This window comes from Cetorhinus maximus, chromosome 14 (genome assembly GCF_964194155.1).
Source record: "Cetorhinus maximus chromosome 14, sCetMax3.hap1.1, whole genome shotgun sequence".
NCBI lineage: Eukaryota > Metazoa > Chordata > Chondrichthyes > Lamniformes > Cetorhinidae > Cetorhinus > Cetorhinus maximus.
Window position 1 is genome coordinate 112,198,212 of NC_135892.1, and position 21,730 is coordinate 112,219,941.

At 44.4% G+C, this 21,730-nt stretch overlaps 1 protein-coding gene across 3 annotated transcripts in view; it reads right to left on the reverse strand.

The window, feature by feature from the left end:
* col12a1a (collagen, type XII, alpha 1a) overlaps positions 1–21,730 on the reverse strand; it is a 273,614-nt gene that overhangs the window by 144,017 nt on the left and 107,867 nt on the right. For all 3 annotated transcript variants that reach the window (XM_078557493.1, XM_078557491.1, XM_078557492.1), the window contains 9 exons: positions 20,098–20,124; positions 18,184–18,326; positions 9,076–9,205; positions 5,200–5,342; positions 3,697–3,826; positions 2,681–2,823; positions 2,267–2,396; positions 1,153–1,295; positions 882–1,011 (listed from right to left, as the gene is read on the reverse strand). In XM_078557493.1, coding sequence (XP_078413619.1) covers positions 882–1,011; positions 1,153–1,295; positions 2,267–2,396; positions 2,681–2,823; positions 3,697–3,826; positions 5,200–5,342; positions 9,076–9,205; positions 18,184–18,326; positions 20,098–20,124 — 1,119 coding nt within the window. The remainder of the gene's footprint in view (positions 1–881; positions 1,012–1,152; positions 1,296–2,266; positions 2,397–2,680; positions 2,824–3,696; positions 3,827–5,199; positions 5,343–9,075; positions 9,206–18,183; positions 18,327–20,097; positions 20,125–21,730) is intronic.

Consider the following 21,730-nt stretch of genomic DNA (forward strand, 5'->3'; position numbering starts at 1 on the left):
AGGAGATACTGGATAAACTGGGGTTATTTTCCCTGGAGCAGAGAAGATTGAGGGGGGGCATGATTGAGGTATATAAAATTATGAGGGGCATAGATAGGGTAGACAGGAAGAAACATTTCCCCTTGGTGGAGGGATCAACAACCAGGGGCATAGATTTAAGGTAAGGGGTAGAAGGTTTAGAGGGGATGCGAGGAAGAATTTTTTCACCCAGAGGGTGATGGGAATCTGGAACTCACTGCCTGAAAGGGTGGTAGAGGCAGAAACCCTCATAACGTTTAAGAAGTATTTGGATGTGCACTTGGGATGCCATGGCGTACAAGGCTATGGGCCAAGCGCTGGCAAATGGGATTAGAATAGTTAGGTACTTGTTTGACCGGCGCAGACACAATGGGCCGAAGGGTCTTTTTCTGTGCTGTTGACCTCTATGACTTATCCAAAATCACTAAAAAAACAAATTACATTATCTCATTCCTGTTGGTGGGATGTTGCTATGCACAAAATCACTGCTTCCTCCCTAAGTTGGCTGTTTCCCTACATCACACCGGTGACTTTTGAAGTATTTCATTGATTGTAAAGGTTTGGGACGTGTTGAGGTTGTTAAAAGTGCTACATAAATACATCTTTTGTCGGCGAGCGTTCCTTAAATGTGAATCTGGTGTGTTATAGTGCAGGTACCTCTTTAGAAGACTGAATCATATGTTGTGGCACTGCTTAAAATTCAGCACCTGCCTGCAGTGATGGCGAGCCAGCAGCAGAGAGTTATACTGCCAGTTTTCAGAGCGGAACATGAGGATATACACTGGTCCCTTTTTTTTTTAAAAAGAGCCATCAAACACCTGACAGAATGAAAAAACACACAGCAATGAAGAAAGGACGATCACCTGTCTTCCCATCTCCAGTCAGCTGCCCTCCATCTCCATCCTCATACATGGCCACCACACTAATTCTGTAGGGAGTGTCGGCTGTGAGGGGTTGCAGGATGACATTGTTCCGTCTTCCAGGAACAAACGTCTGAAAACAAAAAGAGTTCCTTGAAGGAAACGAGCGCCAATGCAAGAAAGACTATTGGGGAGGGATGGAGCAGAGGAAGGAAATCAAGTCGCATAATTTCAACACTTCAGAATCTTGAGGCAGATTACAGAATGTACTTACAAATTCCTCAATTGGGTCTCCAACAGTCGGAGCATATATAATCTTGTACTGCTGTACAGGACCCTCAGCATGGTCCCAGCCCACACTCAAGCTGTTGGTCGTTGCATCGTATACCCTCATGTTCCTTGGTCCACTACGAGTTACTGTGCAGGTAAGAAAAAAATAAGTCAATTGTCATTGTACGTGCAAAAGAAAAATTGCTTTTGTGTGGGGAAAAGCACAGAAACAGGCCGTTCAGCCTAAATAGTCCATACTGATATTTATGCTCCATACGAACCTCCTCACACCCCTCTTCATCTCACTCTATCACCAGATCCTTCTATCCCTTTCTCCCTCATATGTTTATCTAGCTTTCCCTTACCTGCATCTACTCTATTCGCCTCAACCACTTCTTGTGATAGTAAGTTTCACTTCTAACCGCGCTCTGGGTAAAGAAATTTCTTCTGAATTTCCTCACTGGATTTATTAGTGACCATCTTATATTTATGACCAATTGTTTTGATCTCACCACATGTCTATCCTCTCAAATCCTTTCATAATCTTACAGGCCTCGATCAGGTCACTCCTTAACCTCAGACAAGGTAAACAGCTCCAGCCTATTCCGCCTTTCCTGATAGTTGTTCTCAGGGGTGGACATGCACACACACGCACACAAACACATATGCCCACACACCAACATCCACACACACACACACACACACACACACACACACACCCCCACACACACAGACACAAACACCCACACCCCAATATCCACACACACACACACACACAAACAAATATGCCCACACACCAACATCCACACACACCCCCACACACACACAAACACATATGCCCACACACCAACATCCATACACACACACCCCCACACACACACAAACACATATGCCCACACACCAACATCCATACACACCCCCACACACACACACACATATGCCCACACACCAATATCCCCACACACACCCCCACACACAAACACATACACCCTCACACTGTCATACCGAACATGGGCACGTGTGGATGTGCACACACATACCCAGGGGTGCACACAAGCACAACACATGTATGTGCTCACACACATACACAGTCCTGTATTAATAGGTACTTAACCTACATGTTTGGCCATCAGCGGCGCGCTGATCACCTTCCCCATCTGCATACATCGCCACCACACTGACGGAATACTTTGTGTCTGGCTGCAGGCGTTCCAGGACCAGGCTGTTGGCATTTCCTGGCATCAACGTCTGGGCAACAAATAACAGTTCCAAATCAGCATATTCACAATCATTAAAAGGAGCAGAGCCCAGAATCCACAGCAAACATTCTTACTAAAGAGAATTAACAACCAAGCAAAAGGACGCATCCATCATATTTACCACAGCTCCAACAGCTGAAGAGAAAAATTAACCACACAGTTGCCTTTTTTTTTGTTACATTATCGCAAATCATGCTTACCCGGTCTCAGCTAAATTAATCAGCCAGTTGTGTTTATTAATCTACTAGTGTTGTCTGGATGACGGTGACTTACATATTGAGAGGGTCGGGTTCCAGTCAGAGGTGCGTAGACCACCCTGTACTGTTGCACAGGCCCCGGTGCACTAGTCCAGCGAACATTCAGACTGTTCGGCGACGGGTTGTAAACTTGAACATTTCCAGGTGCCCCCCGGATTACTGAGCACAGAAACACACAGACAAAAAAGATCGAATTATATTCTTGACGTAGACAAGGATTGACAGATATAGAGCACCAGGTTTAAGATCTAAACCCACCCCCCCTACACTCACACCACCCCCACCCCCAGCCATCTACAGCCTCCGAATAAAGCACTTTGTGCAATGTTGATCAGCGCTTTGGCTAAGACACAGAGGGGAGACCAACCATCTCCAGATTATCACTGTGTTTCCAACTACCAATGCTCTGCTTCCACAAGTCAATGAGATCACAGAGGCATGGAGGGATACACTGCACAAAGCTTCAAGTGCCATTTTCCATTGTACCTATGTGAGGCAAACTGATGTTAACTAAGGGAATCAATGGTCCCTTGATGGTATGGAGTGAGTAGGAGAAAGATCAACTCAGACCTTTCTCCTGGTTGCTACTCATTTACTCTGTTGGAACATTGTGCAAATGTTGTTTGAGAACAGGATTTGGTTCGGTTGCAATGATGGTCAAATGTATCTATTCAAGTATCTAGACCGATACACGACAAATGGCCACTTGGAAAAGAACCTAAGAGCCTGTCAGGGTCCATCGGACTTTAACGCAGCACATGGCATTGCCTGCAGATGGCAAGCGTGGATCTCCCTACATAACAGAATGCTTGGAGTCCCTTCATCACACAGACTACAGTGGTTCAAGCTGAAAGTCCACCATCAAACCTCTCAAGAGCAACTAGAGGGATGTGCAATTAATGTCAACCATGCCTTTGACATCCACGTCCCAGGAATGAATCATTTTTTTAAAAAAAAAATCATATTTGGGAGATTAAGCGTTAGATCTGATGGAAAGGAAGTGATCCGAGATTTTTTAGGCTGATGACTTACATGTTCTCCCAGTATTGGATCTACGAGCACCTTCGCCTTCACTAAAGACAGGAACCACTGTAACTTTGTAAGGTGTATCAGGATTCAGGCTTTTAAGGATTGTGCTGTGTGTATTTCCTGGTAATGTGACCTAGCAATATAAATCCAACACAATTCATCAGCATCCTTAAATTTTGAGTGGATTACCATTATGCAATGGTGTTGTTACTGAATTAACAATGCAGTAGAATGAATTCAAACCCCCCCATGGGCAGTTTGAGCTCAGTTTTCAAGAGATAATAAAAACAAAAAACTGATCTCAGTACAAACGGTCATGAAGTTGTCAGATTGCTGTAAATTACTCCAGCTGGTTCAGTAAGGCCCTTTAGGGGAGGAAACCTGCCATCCTTACCTGGTCTGGGTCTATATGTGGCTCCTGTCCCACATCAACGTGCTTAACTCTTAAATCTTCCTCTATAGTAGCTTAGCAAGCTACTCAGGCATATCAGGGCAATTAGGGACAGGCATTAAATGCCAGCCTTGTCAGTGATACCCGCATCCCAAGAATGACTAATAAAAATTAATAGCTTATTAACTCCTTGATGGTCATGGGACCTTGCTGTACACAATTGGTTGTCTGCTTTCTACAACAGTCTGTACTTCAATGGCTGTAAAGTGGAGGGGGTGGTGGGATTCACATGCATTGATCTTTGAAGGTACAATCAATGATTTCAAAGGGAAATTGCAGAGCTATGGGGATAGAATGGGCCAATGAGATTCACTGGATGATCTACGGAGAGCTGGCATGGGCCCTATATAATTGCACTTATTCACGTCTGGTCGCAAATCCAATTCACAGGAAACTCTGTCCAGCCACTCAAGGAGAAAGAATTATTTTAAAAGTGTTAATTAGTAACGCAAACAATATACTGGCAAATGCCCATGCCTGAACACAATCTATCTAGAAACATTGAAGGTGAACTTCCTGGGAATATCCTGCTGCACCACTGTGTTTAATGGTGATTCCATTTATGCATGCAAACATGGGTGGATTTTACCAAATTTGTAGTTGTGAGGCTGGAAACTCCCCAAGGAAATTTGTCTGTCAGAGAGTTATTAGTACAGTGACCCATTAAGGGATGAATTGGTACCATAAACAGTCATGGTGGAACCTGAAGAACATTTACTATTCAACCTCCTCAGCTCTGCCATAGTCGGCCATACTTTCAACTGCTTGGGTCCTAAACTCTTGGATTCCTTCCCTAAACCCCTCTGCTTCCTTACCTCTCTCTTCCTGTAGCACACTCCTTAAAACCTACCTCTTTGACCAAACTTCTTGTCACCTCCTTATGTGATGCGGTATCAACTTTTGTTTGACAATGCTCCTGCTGGAGCATCTTGGGAAGTTTCCCTACATTAATGGTGCTATAGAAATGATGTTGACAGTTGTTACATTGCATCTGCGATAAGCCAGAACTACTTTCAGCCAAAAAAATATAGTAAACATGAAGTTGTGAAGCTCACCTCTTCTTCATTCCCAGTCCCAGTGGTGGGAACATAGTGAATCTTGTAGCGACGAACAACACCTTCAGCAGGATCCCACATCACAGTCAGCGAACTGGTTGTCGGGTTGTACACTCTGAGATTGCGAACTGCAGCGAGCGGCTCTGGAAAAAAATGTTTCAGCTGGTTTTAAATAAAGTGTCATGATGGTGGCTTCGAATGCTCTCTTGCTGGTCACAGCTCCTTCCTCTGCGCAGCCTACTTTCATTTCTCAACATGAAACGTGGTTTCAAATAGAGTCCAGTGGCTGAATACTGAGGCATAAAGGGCCTAGCCAGGGAAATGATCCCGAGTCTGTGTTGAATGAGTTACTCTTAATGGAAGATATGTTCAGGAAGCTACACGTAGTCTTAGCATCCCAGCGGAAGGAATTTCTTCATAGAATCTTAGAAGGAGGAGAAGAAGGAGGTTATTCAGCCCATTGTGCCTGTGTCATCTCTTTGAAAGAGCTATCTAATTAATTTTACTCGCCTGCTCTTTCTCTATAGCTCTGTATATTTTTTTTTACTTTCCAAGTGTCTATCCAATTCTCCTTTTAAATGTTACGATTGAACCAGCTTCCACTGCCTTTTCAGATAATGCATTCCCGACCACAACTTACTGCATTAAAAAAGTTCTCTTCTTCTCCTCTCTGGTTCTTTTGCCAGTTGTCTTAAATCTCTGTTCACTGGTTGCCAGCTCTCCTGCCATTCATTAGAAACAGTTTCTCCCTACCTAGTCCAGCAAAACCCCCTTCATAATTTCCAACACCTCTATTGAATTTCTTGTTAACTTTTGCTGTTCTAAGGAGAACAGTTTTTCTACTGTCTCCATACAACTGAAATCTCTCATACCGGGTATTATTCCAGTGAACTGGTATCCAGTATTGCTGGGATTCTCGAATTTTCTCCAGTGAATCATTTCTTCCAGTTGCTCATTTAGGTGCTAAAGTGTTCCTAAGAACCAAATGTGGAAGAACATCATTTTCTGAAGAACAAGCAACTCAGGAACAGGATGCTGATGATGGCTGTGATGGATGACAATTTCCTGAATTTTCTGAAATGAGAACTGGACCTGTTTCTGGCTGGGAAAAAAGACCATCTCATACAAGGGGTAGGTACAGGCCATTGGTGAGGTCACAGCTGGCGTGCTTCGTACACTTTTGGTCTCCCTATTTAAGGAGGGATATACTTGTGTTGAAGGCAGTTCAGAGAAGGTTCACTAGGCCAATTCCTGGGATGAATGGGTTGTCTTATGGGCAAAGTTTGAGCAGATTTGGCCTGTACTCATTAGAGTTTAGAAGAATGAGAGGCAATCTTATAGAAATATATAGGATTCTGAGGGAGCTTGTCAAGGTAGATGCTGAGAGAACATTTCCCCTCGTGGGGGAATCTAGAATTTGGGGGGGTGGGGGGTGGGGTTGGTGGGGAGAGAGAATTTAATGCCCTCTCTTGTGGCGGGGGCATATAATCAGGTGGGATGATGGCAGGTGGTGACTCCACCACCTCTGTTCCGATTAAGTCCATGGTGGAAAGGCTAATGGGCGGCCTTCTGCCCCTCTGCCAACTGAAGCCCTAAGGTGAGTAATTGATGCCTACTTATGGGCCTGATCCTACCCAACACTGCTGGTATTCCATGCATAGGGCACAACAAGTAAACCCTGTTGGGGTTGCTTACGAGTCCCAGAGAGGGTTCCTCATTCAAAGGCACTCGGTGCCTGATCGAGGGACCCAGCATTGGGAAGGGGGAGCCAGCCGACAGGCTGAGTTAGTCAGATTTTGTATCGTCATCAGAATTTGGCACTGGGCGCCATGATGATTTTTTTCAATAAAACAATTATCCAGCTATCTATCCATCTAAAGTTGGTAAAGGAAATATAGCCGATCTTCCTCAATCAATCCTCATCATGTGTTGACATCTGCTGTTGTCAGAGTGCATGACTGATCCGAGACCAATAGCTGCTGTGTCATTCATACCTGCAGCACCCAATTTGTGTAGCATGAAAAGGAACAGGGGAGGCCATTCAGCCCTTCCAGCCTGCTCCGCCATTCAATTACATCATAGCTGATCTGTATCTCAACCCCATTTTTCCATCTTTGCGTGTTCCAGCTTCACCCACCAGATGGGAAGTATGCTTGTGCAGGGTGTTGTTTCTGGCTAGGCGGGCCTGAGGCATTAGTTTTTCTGGTGCATGTCATCCTGGGGAATTTGCATTCCCTTGGAGCCACTGTTATTAAAATCAATCTTTGAACACACAGGCAGCAGGGGCAGGAGTGCCCGGGCCCACAAACCTTTAAAACAAACTGCATAAATCTTCAGAAGTTTGGGCATCCCCTCTGTGAGCCCATTGTGAAACCTGAGGAACTCTTCATCCCTGCTTGATGCTACACTGCAGTTGTGAAGTGAAGCCACCCTTTCAGGGCCTTGAGCGCATAATCCATCTGACATTCCAGTGCAGTACCAAGGGAGTGCTGCACTGTTGAAGGTGCTCTTTTTAAAATCGAGGCCCCCACACCCTCTCAGGTGGGCATAAAAGATCCCCTGGCATTTTTTGAAGAACAGGAGAGTTCCTCCCGGCTACCATTTATCCCTCATCAATAATCAATGAAGATTATCGAGTCACTTATCTCGTTGCTGATTGTGGGACCTTGCATGGAAATTGGCTGCTGCATTTCCTACGTCACAAGTTTTTTTTAAGCTTATCTTCACATACACTTTCCCTGTGGAGAAATTGTGGAAAGATTCCCAGGCTGATTAGTAGCCCATTGAACTGTATCATGAATGCTCCTTCCATGGCCAACAAGTCCTGGCGTGGGACTTGAACCCAGAGTTACTGGCCCAGTGGTCGGGATGTTACCCACTGCGCCACAAGACCTGCTATTCGAACAGTGAAACAGTGACTACACTTAAAAAGTATTTAATTAGCTCAAAAGTTCTTTGAAATGTCCCGAGGTTATAATGACACTAATTAACTGAATGTTCTTTCTTTCTTCTAAAATAACAATATCACCTGTTTTGATTTACACTCCATCCTATTGCTAAGGAAGCCAGGAATTTTGTTTGTCTTTCCCAACACAATGATACACTGTGCTGGTGGTTTCAATAACTTTTCCACAATAATCCCCAAATCCCTTTCCCAATCAGCATGCTCTGCTGCTGGTTTATTCAAAACACACGCTGATATTTTGTTTTTTTACTCTCAAAGTAATTATTGTACATTAGGCAAACCAATTATTTTCTTGCAGCCTCTTTGAAGGAGATTGTGAGGCTGATGGCAAATTGTAGCTAGTTTGTGCTGTGGATTTTGTACCCCTTTGACATCACGTTCAGACAACTCCAAAACCCTTGCCACTTGAGGACACTCACAATGGGAGAGGGAAAGATCCTATTCCATCAACCCAGTCTGATTTTAAACCAAAGTCAGAAAGGTTAAAGGGCATTCTTCAGATCCACCTGCACATTCGGAATCAAATGAGGCATTTGAAAGGGAAGCTATTATTTGGGAGGTTAAGGTATCAAGCATTATTTACAGGGCAGGGAATTTGGATTATAAAACTAAAAGCTCCTAATTTTAACCTAACACACTCCTGTGAAGCAGGCAGGCTCAGGATGGGTGTTTGGTTTACACCCAGCCGATTTTGATGTTCCATTGAACCTTGACCCGAACCCACGCATTTCTTGAGGGTTAGGTTAATATTGGGAATAGATGGTAGTACAAAATGGTGGGTCTAGGACCGATGGACTGAATGGCCCCCTTATCCTCCCCCAACTAAAGATCCCTCAGGTGATGTGATTTCTCCCCTCCTACCCCACAACTCCCGCAGGTTTAGCAATCACGTGCATGGATATCAAACATACTTGTTCTGCCATTGCCGATAATCTGTCCCCCATCTCCAGCTCTGGAAACGGACACGACTTTGATTGAGTACGGGGTGTCTGGATCCAACTTCTGCAACACCACACTGTTTTGTCTGGCACCCACGGTGACCTTGAAGAGAAGCAAATACTTTGAGTTAAATATTCAATGGATAGAACCAAAAAGCACCAGGGTCTGTCATGACTGGTCTTTGCTATCCGGGAACAAGTGCATGATACCACCATCTCCGCCAGCACAAACGTGGAGCTCAGAATGGACAGCCTGGCAGTCTAATTCTCACTCCTGAGTCAGAAGACTGTGGGTTCAAGTCCCACTCCAGTGACTTGAGCATAAAATCCAGGCTGACAAAGCGCTGAGGGAATGCGGCACTGATGGAGGTGCTGCCTTTCAGGTAAGATACAAAACTGAGTCCTCATCTGCCTTCTGAGGTGGATGTAAAAGATTGTATGGCACTATTTTGAAGGAGGACTCTTTGCTATCATGGATAATATTTATCCCTCAAACAACATCAATAAAACAGTTTTTCTGGTTACTTATCACTTTGCTGTTTGTGGGATCTTGCTGTGCACACAATGGCTGCCATTTTATCTACATTACAACAGTGACTACACAGCAGCAGAAGTTAATTGGCTGTATAGCATTTTGGGATGTTGTGAGGTTGTGAAATAGTCTTTCTCCACGACATTGAATCTCACTGTGAAACAAATCCAGAGCCAGCTATAGGTATGATGCAGTTTTGATACAGGCTAAAACTCCTTCTATGCTGCCTTCACAATGTGTGTCAGCCCCAACAACCTCAGAATAGCTTTTCATATTATATCTGTGCCATCCTGCCTCTAAGTGGCATTGTTGATCTAATGTTAATTCAAACAGTGACTACTCTAGTATCTTAACTGACTGTGAAGGAGCTTGGGGACAAGCTGAGGTTGCAAGTCCTTTTGAGTCCAGTCCTGCCACATCATTCCACTACAGTAGAGGCAGGGCCTCTGGTAGACAAGGTCTCTAAGCCTTGCATTGTCTATGGGCTACCTCAAACTAGGCACCGCTGCCAACATGGCAGGAAACCAGCTGGAAGATTTTTTTTCTTAAGAGCAGCCTGTTCCTCACTGTACTTGGAAACTGGGAGCTAAGCTTGATGATGCACGGCAAGCAGTCTTATCCTTTTCTTAAGTTATAAATGGTCCTTGATAAATAATAAAAACAAAAAGCTAAAAGCTACTGTGGATGCTGGAAATCCAAAACAAAATAAAAACAGAATTACCTGGAAAAACTCAGCAAGTCTGGCAGCATCGGCGGAGAAGAAATCAGTCAACGTTTCGAGCCCTCATGGCTCTTCGGCAGAACTGAAGCATAGTTTCAACAAGGGAGAAATATAAATTGGTTTAAGGTGGGTGGGGGGGAAGAGACACATTGAGGGTGTGGTGTGAGCAGATAATCAAAAGATGTCAGAGACAAAAGGGTCAAAGAGGTGTTGAAGGTGGTGGTCTTTGTCTGAGAAAAGTGCTAATTAAGAATGGAAAACAGGATATTCAAAGTACAGCTCTAGTGGGGGTGGGGTGGAAAGACTAAAGGTTTTAATCTAAACCTAAAATCTAAAACTAAAACCTTTAGTCTTTCCACCCCACCCCCACTAGAGCTGTACTTTGAATATCCTGTTTTCCATTCTTAATTAGCACTTTTCTCAGACAAAGACCACCACCTTCAACACCTCTTTGACCCTTTTGTCTCTGACATCTTTTGATTATCTGCTCACACCACACCCTCAATGTGTCTCTTCCCCCCCACCCACCTTAAACCAATTTATATTTCTCCCTTGTTGAAACTATGCTTCAGTTCTGCCGAAGAGCCATGAGGGCTCGAAACGTTGACTGATTTCTTCTCCGCCGATGCTGCCAGACTTGCTGAGTTTTTCCAGGTAATTCTGTTTTTATTTTGCCTTGATAAATAATAGCTACCTGCAATCTAACTGCAAAAATGCGTGACTCCATAACCAATGTTAAATCATCTTAACTATGGCTAATCCCTCAATGTAATTGGAAAAGCATGGGTTTTAAAGCCTTCTTTCTTTGCCATATCTACCCTGGATGTAGTTCATGTAGAGGTGCACTGAGATTACGACTGATAGTAGTCTAATTCTAAGAAATTGCACTGCAAGCATACTGACAGCCGCCTAGAGAAACATCAATTGTTTTTATGACACGAAGACTATGAGATTTTTACAAACAAAGCTCTTGGATGGATTTGTCTTAGATGAACCACAAGTCTGCTTCTCATAAAGGACATGGTGCAATGCAGCAAAACCCAGCACAATGGGTCAATACAGATCAGTTAAACCCTGTCTATTCTTGACAGGTCAGACACTGGTCAAAGTAACGAATCACAAAGGTTAGCCACAACACAATGAACATTTACTGGAAAAAAACGTATTTATTGGTCTGTAGCAAACAATAAACTGGTGTTTTCTATTTTCACAGTACGGTCTTTTTCAAACTGTGACCTAGAAATGGCTGTGGACATTGTTCAGTGAAGCTACTAACATGAAGATCTGCAGCTATTGAGCATGTTTGTTAATACAGCACACCAGAAAAATCTCACGTGATGACCTCCTGCTACTATTGTAAACCATCTGAGCCCACAGCCCAGGGTATATTATTCTGGACTTATTCCATGACATGGCGAGCTATTATAAAGTGGCATTGGTATTTTCTGAAGGGTTACCCTTGTGATTATTTGATGTATCGTAAGCCTCGCTAAAACTGTTTAGTGAACTGTCGCATGTCTCGTCTCCTAGGAGAGGAATGATTGCCTCTCCGATCTCCTTCACATTATCACGGAAGGGATGGATGACAGTTGGACCTGTCAGCTTGGCTCTGCTGGCTGAAAACTGGACATTGGCCTGGATTTCCACTCCCCAGGTGGGCGGGCAGAGTGGGGAAAATTCCCAGCTCGCCACACCTGTCTCAGGAGAAACGGCGGTGAATGGCCGGATTTTCGCTCTGGGGGAGGGGGTGCGTGTGTGCTGGAGTCAGGCCCAGTGCCCCTGAAAACATGGCAGAAGCAGCCACAGGGGCTGCCGTGTACCGAGGCAAGCTGGTTAAAAGGTCCACCTCGGTGCTTTGGACTTTTTCCCAGTTGCGATTGAAAATGAGGCCCTCTGAACCTCACACCTCACCACTCCCTCATCCCCACCCACTCCCCATGCCCCATCCACACCAGCCCATGCCTCCACCCACTTTCCATGGCCTCTCAGATCCACCATGACAACATATGCCTCTCCACCCACCTTCCATGGCTCTTTAGAGCCCATATGCCAACCTATGTCCCTCTATTCACCCTCCATCATCGCTTGTAGCTCTTACATTAATTTAGTACCAAGTTATGCCAACACACCACCCCCCCCCCATCCCAACTCATCCAGTATCTACCATGGGTAGACCTCAGAAGCTATGCTGGGGTAAAATAAAATAAAGCTCCAAGTATCCATGACAGACTTCGCTATATGTTATATGATACTCACAGTCATAAAATCCATTCAATACATTTAAATACCTTCAAGTACTTAATCCCTTATAAGAGCAAACATTTGTATTCATAGCCCCAGATCAAAGACATCTAATCCTTTAATAATCTCTTGGAGCTGTCAGTGGAAGTGTGAAATTACAATCCCCCCCACCGCCCCCACAGTGATAATGATAGGTTATGAAAGCAGTCAAGCTACTATAAATTATAGCCTTCAGGTTTGTGTCAAGAGACAGATATTGAAATTACACCAATTGTTTCAATGGAGAGGCATGGCAGGCTTTTTATTCAAAATTTAAAGAGGATATTTAAATAATTTGCCAGCTTGACAGTTCCACAGACATTATCCGCCTTTTATGCACATTCATGTCTACTCTTTAAAATTAGAAGTTTCTGTCAAGAAGCTATAATAATTCTCATAATGTTATTGGAATTTATTGTAAAATAGAGTAGGATGTGTCCATGTGTCTATATGTGTCTCTGTGTGTATGCAAGATTAACTGAATTGGAGGCAGCTAGTCTGGGAACTTTGATCTAAGAAGAGAGGTTAGGTTTGAAACGTTAATTAGATAAACATAGGGAAGTTTAGAAACATAGGTGTCAAGGGAATATTTGCATTTTGAAATAAACCAGACGAGACTGTTTTCAAAGGAGGAGTGAAATGTGTCACCTAGCCAGGTGAAGTTTAGAGACAGTGGGGAGAATTTTCTCCCCGTTGGGGGCATTGGGTGGGAGCGGGTGTGGGCGGAAATTGGCTACGTGCTGCCATTTTACGTGGGCGGGCCAATTGAGGCCCACCCAGTGTGACGCGCACCCGGAGGTGCTGTGCGCTCCCTGTGCGGACGGGGCGGGGGGGGGGAGTAGGCTGAGTTGGGGCCTGCGCTCTTTCGTGCATGTGCGTGAAAGAGCACAAGAAGTCTCCCTGAGGCACAGAGCTGCCTCAGGTAGATTAGTTTGATTTTTGAAAATTTTAGTAAAGGAAAAAAAAAATTTTTAAGACATGTCCCCTCATGTGACAGTATCACACGAGCTGGGACATGTCAATGAATTTTATTAAAAATTTTTATTAAACTTTAAAAACCTTCATGAAGCCTCATCCCACCCGTGGATGAGGTTTCATGATAAATGCGAAGGCCGCCTGGGCTCTTCGCTTGCCCGATAACCTTAAGGTTGGACCTTAACCTTAAGGTTGGACAGGCAGCTCAGTCAATTAGTTTAATTGCTGTTTAAATGGCCTTAATAGGCCTTTGACAAGTTGGCAGGCACACAGCCGACTCCAGTGTGCACCCGCCGAACTCAAGGTCTGAATGACACGTGGCGACGTCGGGACGCATACCTAACAATTCTACCTGATCCAGTCAGTTTTCTGCTCAGCAAGTTTGTTAAAATTACCCCCATTATTTCAGTGAGCGAGCGGCCAATATATGGAACCAGGCTCCCCGAGGAGACAATGGAAGCAGGAATATTGACTCCTTCAAATACAGGCTAAAATTCTTTTAAAGGATGTGAGGCAACCCGCCTCCACCAACCCCCCATGCAGCGCATTCCAGACCGTCACCACCCTCTGGGTAAAAAAGATTTTCCTCACATTCCCCTCTAGACCTCCTGTCCCTCACCTTAAACTTATGTCCCCTCGTGACTGACCCTTCAACTAAGGGGAACAGCTGCTCCCTATCCACCCTGTCCATGCCCCTCATACTCTTTTACACCTCGATCAGGTCGCCCCTCAGTCTTCTCTGCTCCAACGAAAACAACCCAAGTCTTTCCAACCTCTGGGATGAAACATTTATTTCATCCCAGGCAACATCCTGGTGCATCTCCTCTGCACCTCCTCCAGTGCAATCACATCCTTCCTATAATGTGGCGACCAAAACTGCACACAGTACTCCAGCTGGGGCCTCACCAAGATTCTATACAACTCCAACGTGACCTCCCTACTTTTGTAATCTATGCCTCGATTGATAAAGGCAAGTGTCCCATATGCCTTTTTCACCACCCCACTAACATGCCCCTCTGCCTTCAGAGATCTATGGACACACACGCCAAGGTCCCTTTCTTCCTCAGAACTTCCTAGTGTCATGCCGTTTATTGAACATTTCCTTGTCAAATTACTCCTTCCCAAAGTGTATCACCTCACACTTTTCAGGGTTAAATTCCATCTGCCACTTATCTGCCCATTTGATCATCCCGTCTATATCTTCCTGTAGCCCAAGACACTCAACCTCACTGTTAACCACCCGGCCAATCTTTGTGTCATCCGCAAAATAAAATTGATTATGAAAGTAAATTGGCAAGAAATGTAAAAACAAACAGCAAGCGCTTCCATGGTAAATAAAAAGAGAGTGGTTAAAGTGAGAGTAGGACCCTTGGAGGATGCGACTGGAGAATTGATAACAGGGAACAGGGAAGTGGCAGATAATTTAAACCAATATTTTGCATCGGTCTTCACGGTGGAGGGCACTATAAACATCCCAAAGATATCAGATAAGCAAGGAGCTAATGGGAGGAAAGATCTTGTAACAGTTTCTATCATGAGGGACAAAGTATTTAAGAAACTAATGGGACTAAAGGCAGACAAGTCACCAGGACCTGATGGCCTACATCCATGGGTTTTAAAGGAAGTAGCTGCAGAGATAGTGGAGGCATTGGTTGAAATATTCCAGAACTCACTGGATTCCGGGAGAGTCCCAGTGGATTGGAAAAGCGCTAATGTGATGCCCCTGTTCAAGAAGGGAGGGAGACAAAAAGCAGGAAACAGTCAGCCTAACATCTGTTATTGGGGAAATGCTAGAGTCCATTACTAAGGAAGAAATAGCAGGACATTTAGAAAAGCTTAATGCAATCAAACAGAGTCAACATGGCTTTGTGAAAGGGAAATCATGTTTGACAAATTTGTTCGAGTCCTTTGAGGATATAACAAGCAGAGTTGATAAAGGGGAACCAGTAGATGTGGTATATTTGGATTTCCAGAAGGCATTCGATATGGTGCCACATAAAAGGTTATTGCAGAAGAGAGGAGCTCACGGTATTGGGAGTTATGTATGAGCTTGGGTTGAGGGTTGGTTGACACAAATAAGACAGAGTCGGGATTAATGGGTCCTTTTCAGGTTGGAAAGACATAATTAGTGGAGTGCCACAAGGATCAGTCCTAGGGCCTCCATTATTTACTGTCTACATTAATGACTTGGAGGAGAGAATAGAGTGCAATGTTTCCAAATTTGCTGACAATACAAAAATTTGTGGGAGGGCATGTTGTGATGAGGACATAAGGAATCTGCAAAGGATATAGATAGGTTGAGTGAGTGGGCAAAAACTTGGCAGATGGAGTTTAATGTAGGAAAGTGTGAGGTCATGCACTTTGGTAGAAAGAATCAAACGGCAGACTATTATTTATATGGAGAGAGACTCCAAAAAAGTGCAGCACAGAGGGATTGGGTGTTCTTGTGCATGAAACACAAAAAGTTAGCATGCAGGTAAAGCAAGTAATTAAGAAGGCAAATGGAATTTTGGTCTGTATTGATAGGGGTTTGGAGTTTAAAAATAGAGAAGTCTTGTCACAACTGTACAAGTGTTGGTAAAGCCGCACCTGGAGTACTGTGTACAGTTTTGACCCTCATATTTAAGAAAGGATATACTGGAATTGGAGGCAGTTCAAAAGAGATTCACTAGGCTGATTCCTGGGATGGAGGGGTTGACTTATTATAGGCCCCGCTCACCCGTGCGTAAAATGACACGAGGCGAACGTCCCAATGTCACCGCGCACTATCGCGATATTTCGTTGGGCGGACATGCGTTGAACTCCGATGCGCGCCCACCATTAATTAACAGGCCTACCTGCTGGGTTAATTGACAATTGCCAACATGGTGCTCACCCTTCCAGAGTGTAACAGGTCGTTGAAGCGCTTGTGACACAGGGTCCAGGTGTGTCGCACCACTTCGCGGGAGCTCACCACCCCCGCCACCTCCTCCCAGGCACGTTTGGTCATGTCGGGGGGGCCTCCTCCCCCTGTCCTGGGGAATGAGGACCTCCCGCTGTGCTGCCACCTCCTCAAAGAGGGCAGCAAGGCAATCATCCAAAAAACGAGGGGCACAGTGCCCCCTTACCCTACCCTCCTGCCTGGCCTGTTCACCAGCAGCGCTCTGGGGAACCCTTCCACTGGCCACAATTCACAGCCCGTGAAAGGCTGCAGCAACCTTTTAAAACAAGCTGCCGGGTCGCCACTGGACCTGGCGGTAACTGCAGTCCCGCCGCCTCCTGCCCACTCCTGCTGGCCTCAGGAGCCGCGATTCACGCTGGGCGGGCCTTAATTGGCCTGCCCGCATAAAATGGCGGCGCGGTCAGCGATCGGGTCCACGCCTGCTCACGCCCGCTCCCACTCTGCCCACCCGACAGGCAGAAAATTCTGCCCTGGGTGTTCTTGGACAGAGTCAGCACTAGTTAAAACTGTGCTCCGGTGCTAGTTTTTTTGGGAGGTTTTCATTTTCATAGAATCACAGGAGGAGACCATTCAGCCCGTCATGCCTGTGCCAGCTCTCTGTGCAAGCTATTCAGCTAGTCCCACCACTCCTCTCCCTTTTACCCATAGCCCTGCCAATTTTTACATCTGCTAGTGGATCTCAATGTCTTTTTGCATAACGTTGTGCAAATTGAGACAAGTAGTTTTAAGAAAATGGGCAGGTAGAAATGACTATATGTGGTGTTACTGTAACATGCTTGTAACAACCCCCACTCTCTGTTTCTGAAACCGAGACAGCAACATCTGGTAAAGCAGAGAAACTTGATGCAGATGTGTTAAGTGTCTGCACAGAATGCCAATAATTTTGGCCCTGACAATTTTTAAACAAATATACTGAAACATTAAACATGTAGAAAGTCAAAAAATACTCCGGCAACTCACAATGAGGACTGTGCTGAGATCAGTTAAGATCTCCTAATAGTTGCAAGCAATATTTTAAAGGTAAGTTAAGGCAGCTGCAAATAATTTGAAAGTAAAAGCATTTCTACAAAAATAACATGCTAATTTGTAATCACACATCACCATGTGTGCCATTGCATCTCGGTGTGTCACACTCCAAGCTTTTGCAATTGTCAAAACCTGCTTCATATCAGACTATTTATACCAACAGATGGAGGAGTCTAGTTGGATTTAAATCAATCGCACCATTTAGTCCAGGCATCAGTATTTACATGCATTGCAAAAACTACTACCAAGGGAAATCTATGGTTAATTTGTAAATTCAAAGGTGCATTGTATTCAAAATTAGCAAATTGATTTTCTTTTTGATTGCCAGGAAAGTTATGCCACATTTTTGTTTCAATAACCTTTGCTACACATCCAAGTCATTTTGTAGGCCATTTGGCCCATCATGGATGCTCCATCATTTTGTCAGAAATGGAAGCTCTCTTTCATCTCGATAACAGCTTTTCCAATTGGCTCGCTGGCTTCTCAGATCAAGAAAAATAAGCGTACCATGCTGCTACATGACTATTTCACTGTCTCTTACAGACTCCTACCACATGTACAAGACAATGTGAGGCACATGAGGGTGATAAAAACAATTGGGATTACCGTTTGTTCAATGGGATCTCCAGTCATAGGTGCGTAGATAACCCTATAATTGCGAACTCGACCAATGGCAGGATCCCACTTCACAGTGAGGCTGTGTGACGTGGCATTGTACACTTGGAGGTTACGAGGAGGAGTTGGAGTTGCTGAAAAATAAATAAACATCATTAACATAAAAGCCATTTCCTTCCCCAAAGACAAGGAAAGAAAGAACCTACATATATATATATATATATAACACATTTCACAACCTTAGCACCTCCCAAAGCACTTCACAGCCAATGAAGCACTTTTGAAGTACAGTCACTGTTATAATGTCGAAAATGTGGCAGCGCACAGCAAACTCCTACAAACAGCAATGAGAGAATGGCCAGGCAATCTGCTTTTCATGATTTTAGTTGAAGGAGGGTTGGTCAGGACACCAGGGAGAACTCCCCTGCTCTTCTTCAAAATGGCACCATGGGGATCTTTAACATCCAAATAAGGGATAAATAGGACCTCAGTATAAGATCTCAACTGAGATGGCACCTCTGAGAGCGCAGCACCTCCTTGGTATTGGCACTGGATTGTCAGCTTGAGTTGCTCGCTCAAGGATGGGAATTTCCAATTCTTGATCATGCAGTGCCAGCGGTACAACAAAGCTGTTATCAGGATTACCAACTGCAAGAACGTGTCTCAAACTGAGCTTCTTCAGCACATCTTCTAGTGCACCGCCAAGACATTCTTGTTCCTCACTCCATCTGGCTCTGCGGTATGTCTCTAAGAGATCAACACCAAAATCAATGCCAAGCTAGGACCCTTGCTCACTAGCATCAGGGTTCCAGCTGTCAAAGCTCGCTTCACATTGGATTTTTCAAGTCAATGGATGGAGTTCCCAAGCTGGGTTTGAACCCATTTGCATCATTATGTCCTCCTCAGGCATCCGCAATTACACTTTTCTGCAAAAACTGTCTCCGAGAAATTAGGTGAGCAGTTTGCATATTTATGGGAAAGTACTTGGCAGACATTTAGTCTTGATTTCCCAAAGGAACTCTATCATACTTTTGTTGCAATTACAAAAGGTTGAAGATAATTTGGCCCACTGAGTCTGCACGGCCAACTTGTTAGACCTATTTGGCACACCATAAGATTGCATAAGGCAGAGAAAATTTGCAGGGTTAGAAGGTAAAAGGCAAGTGGGCATGGGGAACACACGCCTATGTGGATAACTTGTTCAAAGAGTTAGAATAGCCACAATTGAACAAATGGTCCTCTATTCTGCTATGGTTTTATTCAATCCCAATAACAGTTTAATTGTGTGTAATGTGCTTATAAATGAAAAAAAATATTGTACGTACTTTTTGCACAAAGGCAGTGTTCCATTTCTAAGATCATTCACAGTAATTTTCTAATCAAGTTTCGCTCATGGTACAAAGGTAATGTTGATCCCCAGCAGGGAATCTGAGCTCATTTGTGGCGTGCATCAGAGAGGGTTGTCATTGTTTTGGTATGTTCGCACTGTTCCCTTGGAGAACAGTGTAAAGCATTGGAAGGACTCACAGGCTGTGTAACAATCTCACGGGCTGCAATGTGAGTGTTTCATCTGTGGCTGTAACTATCTTTGCCCCAGCCCAGGGAGCTAAGCCCTCTACAGCAGGAGGGTTCCACGGCCTGCTAGAAGCCATAAGAGCAGGTGGTGCATTCACCCAATGGATGGAGGTATTCTGGTGAAAGTCAACTCGGAATTCTGAGTCAGAGCTCCAGTCTCCATCTATCGGGAATGTCTTGAAAGGGGTTCATTTAGACTCAGATGTGGGAATGCTCCCACAGGGAAGCTTCTTTCAGTGACAGAGATTAACACTGGAACCCTGATTCTCTGATCCATATTCCTTGTAAGGAGGGATTTCCAACAGGGAATGCCAGAATTTGAATGCTTACCTGGGACAGTCGGAGTCGGCTTTGCCACTAAAAGAATTAAAAGTGAGATACATTAATATCAGGTATTTTGTTTACATTAGAACAGAAAGTTGGTTGACATCCTAGACTCAATTATACCTCAGGTTTATAGCCAATTGCCAGCGAGTGTTCAGGGGAGGGGTGCGGTGGGAGGGAATTTCCCTGGAGCTCTCCCACTGAGCTGTGTAACTTTGGGAAGTTTGGCAGAAACATTCCCGCTGTTAGACACAAAAATCCAGTGAAAATTTGTCCCGCGTGAAAGACAAAAGTCACATTTTTTAAAATTGCTGAAAATACTCAGCCAGTCTCACAGCATCTGAGGGGAGCGAGAAATAGAGTTAACATTTCAGGTCCTTTCATCAGAACTGTGAAAATGTAGAAATGGTTTTAAGGTTTTAAAAGGTTTTTTGCAGATGAAAGGGTGGAGGTGGCAAAAAAAAATGGGAAGGTCTGCGATAGGGTGAAAGGCAGGAGGCATTAAATGACAAAAGAGTTGGTGGTGCAGGGTCAACGTGAAAGTGGGACAAGTAAAGAAACAAGAGATGTGCCCAGAGGAGGTGTGAATGACAGAATGATGAACATCTGCTGTCCGAAAGCAAAAATAAGATCTTCAATTTCCATCGAAACCTGCAAAGAGAATGGAAGCAAAATGGGGAGACAAAGATTACGATCTAAAATTGCTGAACTCAATGTTGAGTCTGGGAGGCTGTAAAGCGCCTAATCGAAAGTTGAAGTGCTGTTCCTCAAGCTTATGTTGAGCTCTATTGGAATAGTGCAGCAGACGGAGGACAGAGAGATCAGCGAGAGGGCAAGGAAAAACTGGTGCCAGGAGATGCAAGGTGAAATTTCAGAAACTGGGATAAAGTAAAGCTGCTTCACACGTAGGGATAATGGAATGGGGGTGGGGAAAAGGAGTGAAGTAAGTTGCCATGAAGGTTCACTGAACTCAATGGTAGAAATAGATCCAAGAGACATTGAGGTGTATCACTGGAGAATGAAGATTGAGGAATATTGTGGGTCAGTCGGGTAAAATTCCATCAAATACAGGCACGCTTGTCGGGGCTGATGGTCTTTTCCTGTCACCTTACCTACTTATGGCAAATGGTATGGGGCATTATTGTTTAAAGTCCCATAAAAGCAATCATCAACAGTGTTTAACTTAATGATTAGCAATCTGCTGATCTCATCCAGTAAAGTTACTTGGAACAGTTTAAATGGAATGTTAGATAAATATAAAATTGCTTGTTATTTACCATTGTACCATCTACAACAGTTATGCCAAGATAGGGAGGCAATGGGGTGAGGCCAATCATTTCTCTATAAGGAGGAGGTAACGGGGTCGGGGAAGGGTGTTCCTTATAATCAGAGGAGAGGCAGTTGGAGGAGGCATTGAGGGGTCTGGTTACTTGCCCTCCTGGCTGAATCGTGTATAGCCCAGGAATACTGAAGTCAGTCACAACCAGGCTAGTCAGTGAAGCCCAGAAGTACTCTTCACTATACTCTTTTACCGACGCATGTCACATGCAGAGGAAGCAGAGAATCAAGGGCAACATACAATCTCCACCCCCCTCCCACCCAAAGAACGTAAAGATCAGCTGCACATCACAACGTGCAG